Here is a 12,942-nt window from a genome sequence, read left to right as displayed (position 1 = left end):
GCAACACCTTGCACATGGACTTGTTGAGCATCATTAGGTTCTCATGGGCCCATTCTTCAGGCCTGTCCAGACCTCTTTGGATGGATCCCTTTTATGGTGCCAACTGCAGCAATCAGTTTAGGGTCATCTGCAAAGTTGAATCCTATCATCTATGTCACCGATAAAGATAACAAAGACCACCAGTCCCCGGAGGGACCCCTGAGGGACACCACGCATCACTGGCTTCCACCTGCACCGAGAGACATTGACCACAACCCTCTGGCTGCAACCATCCAACCGATTTCTTATCCACAGAATAGTCCACCCTTTAAATCCTTACTTCTCCAAGTCGGAGATATGTGGTGTGGGACCATGTCAGAAGCCTTGCATAAGTCTAGACAACATCAGTTGCCCTTCCTTTGTCCACTGAAGCCATCACTCCAAGAGTAATGGTTGCTTATAGTGTCCTTGTTAACAGGGCCTGGCCGTAGGCAATAGGAGATGAGGTGGCCATGGATCAATGCTCTTTTAATTACGTACTATGAAATACAATTTTGACTTTAAAAGCAATGGTTTAGCCTATAGAATGAAACAAGCCCTTCTAAAAAGCAGAATTTTGGTTCAGTAGGGAGGTAGAAAACAAAGGTTTAAGTATAAAAACACACTATTTATCTTTTTCTTAACAAATACAAACACATTTTTCATACTTCAACATAAGAATTGAATTCCCCTTCTCTCACACTGCTCCACAGTCTGAAAACTCAGAAATTTAACTGCTATAACATAATCTTAAACTTCTTCAAAACTCTGACACTGCTCTTCCAATGTGCTCCCAGCACTGGGAGCTGTTGGGTAAGACATTAAAATACTCAGTACAACAGAAAAGGGCATTATACAAAATCAAATGACCTTCAAGTTTAACATGAAGTTATAAAATGTTTCTTCATAGTAGGATGAAAGACCTATTTGCCAGTTCTCAGTTCTAGAAGTACTAATAAACCTCTTAGGTTATACGCAAGTTTAAAGTATGTGTTTTAAAAGCCTGATTCTCATCTGCATTCGCAGAGTAGATGCTGTTCTACTGATTTTCTATAAGAAGTGGGTGGATGGATCCCAGCACTGAGCAACAAATGAACGATGGAACAGGATTTTCTGGTTCTGAGGTCTGGGACACTTCCAGTTTTTATAGATTACTCTACGCAACCTTCAAGAGAGAGTTCATTACCTGAGATCGGTAAGCATTAAAAAATAGTAACTACTTCAAAACTCATCTTTTACTCTCAAAGCTGACAAGGAAGAGATTGAAAACCTCAAAAAAGAAACTTCTTCTGAGATTTCAAATCTGTAGAAATGCTACACTGAACACGTTTGGTTGTGAACATAAGGGCTGATCTGATTATCAGTCAAACAGTATAAAATCTGTCATTTCCTTGAAACAGTTTTTATCCCCGTATCTTGAACACCCAGAGGAGAATTCTGTGTCCAGAAGTAAATCCTGAAGTAAATTGTCTTTGGCTTCCACCAGTATCTGAATTTCAGTTTCTTTTTTCAAGGGGTTTTCTTCTTTTGAAAGGGGAGCTTCTCCCCCTGTTGGAGAACATTGAGCACTTCCATAATCCATTCCAGCTGGACCAGTCTGTTTTGGAAACTGGGAGCCATAATCTGGATTACATATTTTAACAACACGAGTCACACTCACCTGCCTTCCTCCATTACCTGAGAGTTCTGTCAAATAAGAAAGAAACACACAGATCAAGCAAGGAAGAAAGCAGCCTGGAACAATATGTTGGATTCTTTATCAAGTTCTTTGGCTTAAAAGCTCAATTACATACTCTACATCTTCTTCCTTTGCTTGATTTAGGAAAACTGGTGGAAGTGATTCTGCAACTTTTCCAGTTTTTGGAGGGTCCCTCAAATCCCAAAGTCATCCCTGATATAAAAAGCTGTAAAAATGAATACAGAGCTCTGGATCCCAGCCGAGTCTCTGATTGTGGTGAATGCTTCAGACAGTGTTCATTTCTTACTTCATTTCTTCGTCTCCTTGTCCCATCACTCTGATCCCCAAAGCGTACAGATAATTTTCTCCTCTGTGCATGCTCTCTTCACTATTCTAGGCCAACAATTTAAAACAACCTTTTTCCAAAAGTAACTGGGCACTCTCTCTGATGAACGTGGATCTGATGCTCTACCCTCTCACTTAAACTTCTATTAAGATTTGTATTTGACAACCGTCAAGAGGTTCTGGAATGTTCAGATATGCATTCGTTGACACTCTTACCTGAACTTGCAGAGCTGTGCCTGACTCCAGTGAAGCTTACACCCTTCTGCAGCTGTATAATGCTGTTGGAAACTTTCTTTCTTATCACTGTCTTTGTTATTTATTACACTGACTCTTGCAGATCCAGCTGGATTATCCAGGGAGCTGCTGCTTGGGCCAGGAGTTTCCAAGAGATGCTGCTCCTCCTGTTCAGAACTGCTGGAGCTTTGCAATTCTGCATTTGTTACTTTTTTTTTGTCACACTGCTTCTCTGTAGAGGAAAAAGGCTGAAACAGAACAGTGCAAACTATTAATCCTTTTTAAAAGTGTCAACACAGAGTGGTCAATACTTATCTAAAGAAACCACTGATAATAGTCATCGCTATGCAAATGTACACCAAGTAAAATTCATACTAGCTCATTGGCCATTCAATGAGCTCAATGGACAGGTTATGTGAGTTACACCTTCCACTCTAGCTTGAGGTCCAGGCTACTCCTTCCTCACTGTCCTGCTGTGCAATTTTCTTATGCTCTCAGTTATGTAAAACTGCATGATTTCTGAAGGAAAGGAGTGAGTGACACTCACCAAATCCATTGCTTCAGTTGGTTGTGAGTATGCAAGGGCTGCAATTGAGGAAAGATGGTTCATTAGCAGCAAAATTTGTTGCAGTTGCAACAGCTGCTTTTTTAGCTAATGGAGCCTCTGCTCCCAGAATAAACATCGACTGTATGTTTAGTGCATAGTGTTGAAAGTTGTACTCTACTAACTTTACAAGCTGCCATAAATTTCAGTATTAAGAAGACCCTCTGTATAAATTCCTATTATTTCTAGTTTTGTGTAATTGAGAAAAGCTCTCACTCATGAACGACTATGGCTGCAGTTGTTTAATTGTAACTATCAGCACTTGATAATGTGTAATATTTACATTACGTGTAAAATATGTAACAAACAAGTTCCAGTAGAAGCACAACGGTTTCACAGTTGTCCAACTCCTCTGGTACACCACGTGTTTAAAATCTGAGCAACATGAGAGCTCTGAGCGGGACATCTGCCTTAGTGTATCTCTGTCCTGAGCTCCATTTAATTCCGTGATTTAATAAAGACACTTGAAATGCACACGGAGTTCCTGGCATATTTACTTAATTATAAATTTCAGTTGGTGCATGCTTATGTCATCAATGAATCTACATGACTCACAAGTTTCAAAGAGAGCCAGCGCCTCCTAGGATACATAAATCGGTCACCTGCTGGGCTCAAATTAGCAGGAAATGAGGTGACAGTACTTCCAGAGCTGTTTGGTTTTGTTTCATGAATCTTACCTCTTTTTTTGGAGAATAAACAATACCCCATAACAGCAATTATCAGGCCCAATAACAACGGCCCTGTCACTGATCCTGAAAATAAAACTGAAGCAGGTAAGTTATACAGCAGGTCAGTCTGACAATGGACTGCATGAGAAGCAATAGCTTTCTGTCCATGGCTATAACAGCTAAATTTGAAAGTGCCAGGGAGGTCCGATGGTCACATTTAATATCTCTCTTGTTACATACCAAAGTCTTGTTTTCAGACTCCACTGGTTCTTAAAACTGAATTTTCCTGTTCTGAAATGTGAAGACAGACTTTTCACCACGGCAATAAAAAGTATCTCATTAAGCTTGGAGCAGTTCATTAAATACAAATTCAGGCAGTCCAGAATGCTCTTAAACATAGCTGCCTTTTGGACAGACTATGAACGGCAGAGAATACGTCCACACTTGTGAACGTTATAAAGATTGGGCTGCTGTTAGTCAGGCTTGGCCAAACATCTAACACATAAACCTTTTCTTCCAGCTTTTATAGCACTAACTCTCAGGAAGTGCATTGTATCATCTAATTCCAGGCTTCTTAGAAACACATAAAGAATTACAGTGACTGTGGAATGAAGCAAGGCAGGACAGATGTGACATTATGCAACCCAACACAAGCAGTGTCACTGAATTAACTCAGCTCTTCTGTTTGGGTGCAGGTAATTGGTTTTGGAAAGAAACTGTCAACTAAAGATAATCTTGCTTCCAAGCCAGACAGAAGTGACTTTAAACGAGTTAACAACTCACCAGTGATGTAGGACATGTCAGGCACGGAGTTGAGAATGACAGGCTGTGTTACTACTTCACCATTGCTGGAAGTTGAGCTTTGGCTTGGGGGGAAGAAGTTTATAACAGTGTGAGGCAGAAATGTGGCAACTGAGTCATGGCAAACAGCATCATTCATGCCGTTTCCTGTAACAGCCACTGGTTTACAACTGCAAGAAACAAAAAGAGAAGTTAGGAAAGAAAGCAACCCTGTCTTCAGTTCAAGATTGCTATTGGTCAGAATGTGGCTTACACTGTATGTAGTATGCAGCTGGTATCATAAGATTCCTCATCTGAATCTCATGGGGGACAGGGCTTACATTCTGTGTCTGTGCTGCCTGTTCCTTAAAAGAAATAGAAAACTCCAGTTAGTCATCTAGTGAGAAATAAGAATGAATAATCTAAGTCTGCGGTGCAGATCCTGAAATTGATACAGAGGCAGTACACAACATACAGTCTGTCATGGGTGAGGTTAATCTGAAACACCCCACCCAAACACAGATCAGAAGATTCATCGGGTGCTATTTTGGTGCTCTTGGTAGCCAGCCATTTTCAGACTGTTAAAACCTACCAAAATGTTAAAAAGGGGGCATTAGAGACAACAGTGGAGCTTTTTCCCACTGGTAGGCTGATCACCTACTGAACTCTGTTGGAGCTCTGTATTATTATCCTTAATTATATCCAACGTTCTACATCTTCGGATATTATTTATCATCTTGAGACAGCTATGTTTATCAGAGCGGTGAATTTCAACATCTAATACACAGAGACTCATTCTACAGGGCAGCACAGAATCACCATCACCTGATTAAACCCAAAATTCAGCTGGAAGCTCTGCTTGTGTTGGAGAGCTTTCTGGTATGTCAACAAAAGGTACCCAAATTCTGTTCCCTTGGACATTCCCCTTGGGAATACTGTTGTGCTATGTACTGCCTACTTGCTGTGACAACATTCCAATTCAAATGAACACGTAGCTGTAGGGAATTAAGGGAATATTCCTGTAATTTACTCAGTTGGAAGCAGATTTGGAAACAACTGTAGGAATTAAGACACCATTCCTATAATTCACCAGATTGGAGGCAGATTTAGAAACATTTACGGACTATGAAGGCAACAAATAACCATCTTCAAACCATACAACCATTGTGTGTGTGAGTTCTGAGAGCTGAGAATTAAATTACCTCTTCTGGAGACTCGGTAACCTTTCCCCCATTTTTAATGCACTTTACATCTTTGAAATGCAGTACTTGTTGGGTGGGCAGCTGCAGGTCCTGTCCTGTGGTAGCGTGCACGTGTGACGCTCTACAAATCCTGTTTTGAAAACAAGAATAAAACAAGATTACATTTGCAACACTTCAAATTGTGGTCTGCAATGTTTTGGGTGAATATGAGGCGTGCTCACACACCACAAACTAAAGACAATTTTGCAGTTTCTAGCTAGAATATCATCTTAAAGCAAATACGCTACGGGCCCCAACATCTACATTTTTAGAAGAGTTTCGTCTGTCTAGAGAGGTGAAATTTGCATCCATACCAGTCACACTTGAAACTATCTGCAGCTGCATCACAGCGTATCATAACCATACATACACCTCCAAGGCCGTGCTCTAATTTTTTTCCAAAATTTAACAAGCAGCAAAAGCATTAAGAACAGGACTATACAGGTGACAGACAAACACTCTAAGAGTTTTCCCAGTCACATTTCATAGAATCATAGAATGAAAAGGTTGGAAAGGACCTACAAGATCACCTCGTCCAACCGTCCTCCTAACACCATTACATTTAAACCAAGCCATCTCTTTGGGCAGGCTGTAAAAGGCAAACACCTCCTTCACAATGCACAAGTACCTTTCCTGCAGGGTGGAGAGCAAGCAAAGCACTGAGGAGACAAATTCCGGATGGCTGTATGGATGTCAGGTAAACAAGGGATGCACTTTGTGTCCATGCTGCCACTGCAGCTCTCTGCCTTACGTTGACCTGTAAGAAACAAAACAACCAAAGCAATGAGTTTCTGCAGCTCCTAGCACTCCAAGCAATACCAGGATCTGCTCAATTTCAGCTTCTCCAGGATCACAGTGCATTGAACAGACAGGTTTTAACAAGTGTTTTTTTGGTGAGAGGCAAACCAATGCCTCTCAGAAACAGAGTTGAGTGCAGTAGGTACAATCAGTATGAGCTCTTAAGTATTCCTTTTAAAGAATGAAAAACAGTCAGGTGCCATTTCCCCCTTGTACGAAAAAAAGAAGAAGATAACAGCCAATGTCTCATATCCTGCACAGAAATATCCTGAAGAGTCATCAGGAAGAGGCATCGTTAAGAAAGTCTTTGGAACTTCTTGGAAAATCTCCATTCTTCAAAACAAGTGGCCCTGGAGGTGAGCCAGGGAAATTGCTTCCCAAGTTTGTTTTTCCATGTACTTACTTGAAGCCTCCTTCCCCATCCTGCTAATGACATCCTGCTCATGACTTTAGGCTAAAATTTTTGATGCATTATTATTAAAAAACAATAATAATTCAAATTCATAACAACAAAAATAAAGATCTTTGGCTCTCCTACAACACATTGCCCAGTGTCAAAACAATAAAATTAATCTTAGAATCACAGAATCCTAGAATGGTTGGGTTGGAAGGGACCTCAAAGACCATTCAGTCTCAATCCCTGCCATGGGAGGCTGCCCCACACCAGCTCAGGCTGTCCAGGGCCCATCTGTGGCGTTGGGCACCTCCAGGGATGGGGCACCCACAGCTCTGGGCAGCAGTGCCAGCTCCTCACTGCCCTTTGAGTAGAAGATTTCTTCTTAAAATCCAACCTAAATCTCCCCTCTTTTAGTTTAAATTAAGGGGAGGAGGTATTCTTACAGACTTAACAAACCACAACAGAAAAAAGTTTCAATTACAAATTATCATCTTTCCCTTACTGTGTTTTTCATGAGTGATGCTCGACAGATCTCTCAGGACGTTTTCAGTTAATTCAAACAACTGTGGCTGTTTCAGCACATACTGATCTCCTGCTTAAACTTCCGGATCTCTCTGACAGGAACTCAACGTTTATGGAGACAAATTCTATTTGCTCAGCATGTTGCGAGACAAATACACAGGGCTTTTTTTGCTGCCTTTAACACAAGCATACAATGCCAGCTTTTTGCAAAAGCTCTGTTAAAGTATCCACGGGGCATTACCTGTACCATAAAATAAATAAATAAACAACCACTCTCTACAAACTCCAATCTGCAATCAATTTTTGCTAACAAAGGAACATTAATAATGGTCAGTGCAGTGTCAGACATAGCCTCAGAGCAGGCAGTTTTTGTAGTCTTGTACCTGGTCTCTCTCTGATAGACATCTGCAGCGTCTGATTTATGCTAAAAGACAACAAAACTCCCTTAATGAGCAATCAGAGATTAACCTGCCCAGTGGAAAGCCCCTTGTGTAAGTGACATGTCAAAGTACAGAAATTAAACTCTACCTCACGCTCTGCTTTACAATTTATCTGTTGTTCGTGAGCTTTGTTCTCATGTGGGTCTCAGGCTGGAAGGGCTCTGAGCACTGATGGAGCTGTGGGTGCCCCTGTTCATTGCAGGCAGTTGGACCAAGCAGCCTTTTAAGGGTCCCTTCCAAGCCAAGCCATTCTGCAATTCTACGTTGTTTAGTTTTTGTAATTTCACTTCTGTTCCATTTCTTTTTTTTTTTTTTAACAGTTCAGTTAAAAATGCTTCAATCAAAATACCATCAAAAGCTGTGGTTACAAGTACACAATCCTCCTGATAAGCCCCAGCCAAGTTAAACTTGCAGGAGAATGCCAATTCTGACTAACAGTGCGTCCCGTTGGAAAATATTTTTTGAGCATTTTATTGTCTTCCTGATGAGAGCGAATTATAACAGCAAAAACTGGATGCTTTTCAGGTGTGTCAGTAACCAAAATGTGGTATGCTCGTCTGAGCACTGGCTGAATTTGGCTGTGTAAAAGAATAATTTAAATTAGAACCTACCTGGAGGGCACTTGCTGCAACATTTCTCAAGTCTTTCTTCATAGAATTCAGTGCTGGGGTCTCTGCATTGTGCAGACTGTGGTGTATAAGGCAGTGAATAATTCTAGGAGAAATTAAAGGAAAATCATTAGTCACCAATCCATCCTGGCCCTTCAGTGTAGTCAAAGAGACAAACTCTTAAAGGTCAGGGAAGGATTGACCTTTTTCTCATGACTCAGCATGAGAAAATACCAGAGGAAAACTTCAATTCTTACCTTTGTGATTGCGGGGAGCTGCATTTTCTACAAAACAGCTCAGCGAAAAGTCAGTAGAATCTCTAAGGTTGGAAAAGAGCTCTAAGATCACCCAGTCCAACCCCAACCCATCCCACCATGCCCACTGGGCACGTCCCTCAGAGCCACAGCTGTGTTGAGCACCTGCAGGGATGGTGACCCCACCACCAATCAACACTGCTCGATGACTTCAATGAACAAATGTGAAAATACCCGAGGGCCTCCTCTGCAAAAGGAAATAGGCACTCAATGAGCGAGAGAAAAGAAGCAAATGTTAGGTGGCAGAAGTGTAGGAGTTTCCTGCTAGAGCAGAGAGGAGCTGCTCAAGGCATACACAACTGGGCTGAGGAGATTGTTCCATGTATAACCTACACACCTAGAGAAGTACTTAAAAAATATGATGAAAAAGAGAAATCAAAACAGGAACAAGCCCTTTGAAGGCCAGTAATGAAAATATCCTTCCTCCTTACTGAAAAACGTTGATTATCTATTGTGTTTTCACATTAGAAGACTTAACACTTTGCACTCTCAACAATTGCTCAATGGGAACCCAACATTTTTTTTATGCAGCATCTTGAAATGCAGCTTCCAGCGAAGAAAACTGAGTTAATAAAGGGGCTTTGGCACAAGGATTGAAGACTTTGAAGCAGAACCATGAGGTTGGCTTCAACATTACCAACGAGATAATCAAAAAACTTAGGCTTTTCAATGCCTTCTAGGTTTGCTGATGACTGTTAATGCTGAAGTTGGTAACAGGCAATGAGTTATAGAGGTACAACACTATTTGCAAATGTGAGCTGATAATGTACTCTGCTGAAGGGCAGGAAACGGGCTCTGCTATCAAAACTATTTCATGTTCTTTTGCTTATTAAAGAAAGATCAAAGTTGCATTTTTGCTGTCGCTATGATACACTTCATTAATGCACATACTGAAGAGCCTTTTTAAAGAGGAAAATTTCTCTGAAAACACATACAAGAAAAAAAAATAATAGAGAGAGAGAGAAGGAAATGCATCAAACCACATCACAGATTATCCTGCTGGTGAGGCTTCCCAGCAAAAAAATGTTGTTATCACATCCTCTGTGTTCTCTGCTGCAATTACTGTCCGGAGTGTTAGAGGCACAAGAAAAACTGCTGCTCAATGGGTCACATCTGCTCCTCTTAACTTGTGCTTGAAAGGATATTTCTGCTGACTGATAACAACTCTAAAGTTTATCTGCTGAGCTGTGGCTCTCAGTGGTGTGCAGTTCACAATTTCTTGCCAAATTACGTTAAAGACCATTATGGGAAAACCAAAAAGACTCAGTGATTCACAATCATCGAATCATTAAGGTTGGAAAAGACCTCCAAGACCATGCAAGTCCAACCACCCCCAGTATTGCTCACTAAGCCATGTCCCTTTAGTGCCACATCTCCACAGTTCTTGACCCCTTCCACCTCCCTGGGCAGCCCATGCCAGTACCTGACCACTCTTCTGGAGAAGCAGCTCTTCCTAATATCCAACCCACTGCTGGGTGATGGGATTTGGAAGACTTCATTTAATTTGACAGGTGCAATTGGAAGGTGAAACGCTTCATCCATCTAGCAGCAGAGGTACAAACGTTAGTAAGCATCTCTACTGCAATGCCAATCAGTCAGATTAGGCAACACATCTTGGTGCTGGGATATCAGCACTAGAAAGATGAGAGATGGCCCAAAGTATCAAGGGGTTACCTTCTGGGCTTGCCCTTGACTGCACAACTCACTGAAGAGACTTTTGCAATGCCTGTGTATTAGGCAGTAACTGAGAAGTTACATCCAAAAAGCCATCCAAATTACTCAAGATCCTCTCTCCAGAGCTGCTGCATTGTTTGCATCACTTTCCCATCTGCACTACAGACTTCCACGAGACAAGATTTGTCACTAAGAGGACTAAAAGCAGCCGCCGTCCACCTAAGAGGTCAGTGCTGACTCTTCTAAGTAAGTCTACACAATTGCTTCCAAGATTCCCTCTATCCTACCCACAGGGAGATAAATTAGCAGAGTACATCACTGCCTCGTGACTTTCAGGTTAGCACCTGCATTGGAACAGCACAAGTGAAAGCCTACATATGGAGGTCAACTGCAACCGAGAGCCCAATATCTGTGCCAGAGCTGAGCCTGAGTCACGATGGGAATTCAGACTTCTTCAGAACTAAAGGGGATGAGAACATGGCTCTACACACGGGTGAGGAAGGCCAAGATCAGAAATCATGGCATATGACAATGAAAAGCATTCCCTAAGTGCTGAGTGCTAATTAGAGAAGTTATTTCTGTTACCTCTTGCCTTACAGCTTGTATCCATGGACTTCATCTGTAATTATATTTGAGAACTTCAATACTAGAAATAAAACAAACTTATGATATATATATTTATATATTCAGCCATTTGTATAACTTTCAGTTCCACTCAACACAGTCATCCAAAACAAAGAGATTGATCCATGTTTTTTAAACCTAACTCACATTTCTACACCTTTTCTCCTTCAGTCTTCAAACTGATGCTGTCAAACAAAGTAGCTTGAACAGGAACTGCATCTGACATTCTTAACGCATGTGAAACCACAATGAAGTCACCAAAGACTGATGTAAACATCTGTTGCTATGGAAAAGTCTCAGAGTACAGAGATACCACTTGCTGAGCCACCAAATGTGCTAAAGACAGGAAAAAAAATAAAAAACCCACAAAATTCTACTGAAAATATGTATACTGGTCACTTAGAGAAAGAATTCAATGGAAGGTCGTCTTAAATAACTGCAATTCTCACCCAGATCAGCAGGAGTTGTACCAGGACATCAGGCTTTACTAGTGAGACTCAGAGCATCTTTTAAAGTTGTTTTTCTTCATGTATCACTGCAAGGTTGGGTTAAGATTAAGGTCCATGATTGGAATTGTTCTCCCATCCTATGGGAAGGTACGCACAACAGAAAGCTTCGAGTGCCCCACAGCCCTTCTCCCTCCATATAAATTAGGGGGGGGGGGGGGGGGGAACAAGAAAAAGCGTGTCACTCAGGAGCTATTGCTCTGCCAGCTTTTCTCCTTCAAAGATAAATATCTGCTCTCTTTAATTGAGTAAAAACTTGTGTACAGTGGCCATTTGCAGCATTTGGTTTGCCAGGAGCCTGAAGGCCATGCAAAAAGTGACACAGAAGCTTTCCTCTGTGCTCTTTACCGTGAGAGCATCATGCCTAGGTTGAGAGAAGAGTTAGCTCCTTTTGAATGCAAGCCCTCTGTTGAGGGAGGCAGCAAGAAGCATGGCAAATCTCCAAGCTCACTCTCTGGTGAGAGACTCCCACACCCATTCTATCCTACTGTGTCCAAGGTATTTGGAATTATGGGATCACTTGAGTTGGAACGGACCCTTCAAGGCTATGGGGTCCAACTAACTGGAAGGAACAGGGACACGCACAGCTCCATCAGTGCTCAGAGTCCCATGCAGCCACTTAGTGAACCAATAGTACCACCATACAACCCAGGGCTGAAATCAGCCTTTGCCTTACCTAAAGGCTCAACTGCTGTGATGAAAGAAACATGGAAATGACACATGTGGCACAAAAAGACCCAATGTGCTGAGACAGACTCTGAGCAACAGGATAAGGAGAAACGGCTTCCAACTAAAAGAAGAAAGATCGAGATTGAATATAAGGAAGATCTTTTTCAATGAGTGGTGAGGCACTGCACAGTGTCCAGAGAGGAGGTGCAGGCACCCAAGGTCAGGGGATGGGGCTGTGAGCACTGATGGAGCTGTGGGTGTCCCTGCTCAGTGCAGGGTTGGACCTGATGGCCTTTAGGGTCCCTTCCAACTCCAACCATTCTGTGGTTTTGGGGTCTCTAAAGTCTTTTCCACGTTTACCTTATGCACTTTAAAATCAGATGGAAAAAGGTTAGTGATGTATCAGCATAGCATAAACCCAATCAAAGACCCCACTGAGCTCTTTGGTCTAAATAACTGAAGGACTCCTTTAACCACAGAATTCAGTAAAAGCACGGAACAGCCACAGCTGCATCACATCAGCTCTTACAAGTACTACCAAGGGCTCTGCTATGTACATAGCGATGGTGCGAAGGATGCAGCAGAGCACGACGAGCTTTTTTCAAGCCCCTTTGTCGAGGCTTTGGGAAGCTAGAAAACACCAACTGCAAAGGCAAAGGGAGCGGGGCGAGCTTGGACCATGCTTGGACCGTGCTTAGAAGCGCTGCCCGAGGCTCCCGAAGCACTCCGAGCTCCGCCCGCCGCCCCCCTGCCGCCCCCCGCACTCACCCGGCCGCCCGCGGCGCGGAGCAGCGCGGCCAGCAGCGCCCAGCGAGGCTCCAT

General features: G+C 42.3%; 1 protein-coding gene across 1 annotated transcript; it reads right to left on the bottom strand.

Moving 5' to 3' along the window:
- Positions 1-1,401: 1,401 nt before the first annotated feature.
- On the bottom strand, positions 1,402-12,942 carry TNFRSF1B (TNF receptor superfamily member 1B; the record flags this gene model as incomplete). The annotated part of the gene is given in 15 exon segments (XM_079545531.1): positions 1,402-1,459; positions 1,461-1,704; positions 2,258-2,286; positions 2,288-2,523; positions 2,823-2,860; positions 3,557-3,631; positions 4,331-4,518; positions 4,602-4,648; positions 4,652-4,692; positions 5,530-5,563; positions 5,567-5,579; positions 5,581-5,659; positions 6,197-6,325; positions 8,337-8,439; positions 12,889-12,942. Coding segments are annotated over 15 exon segments (1,368 nt in total).

Source organism: Tetrao urogallus (assembly GCF_951394365.1).
Source record: "Tetrao urogallus genome assembly, chromosome: 21".
In the NCBI taxonomy this organism is placed as follows: domain Eukaryota; kingdom Metazoa; phylum Chordata; class Aves; order Galliformes; family Phasianidae; genus Tetrao; species Tetrao urogallus.
This window is presented reverse-complemented; position numbering and strand designations above follow the sequence as displayed.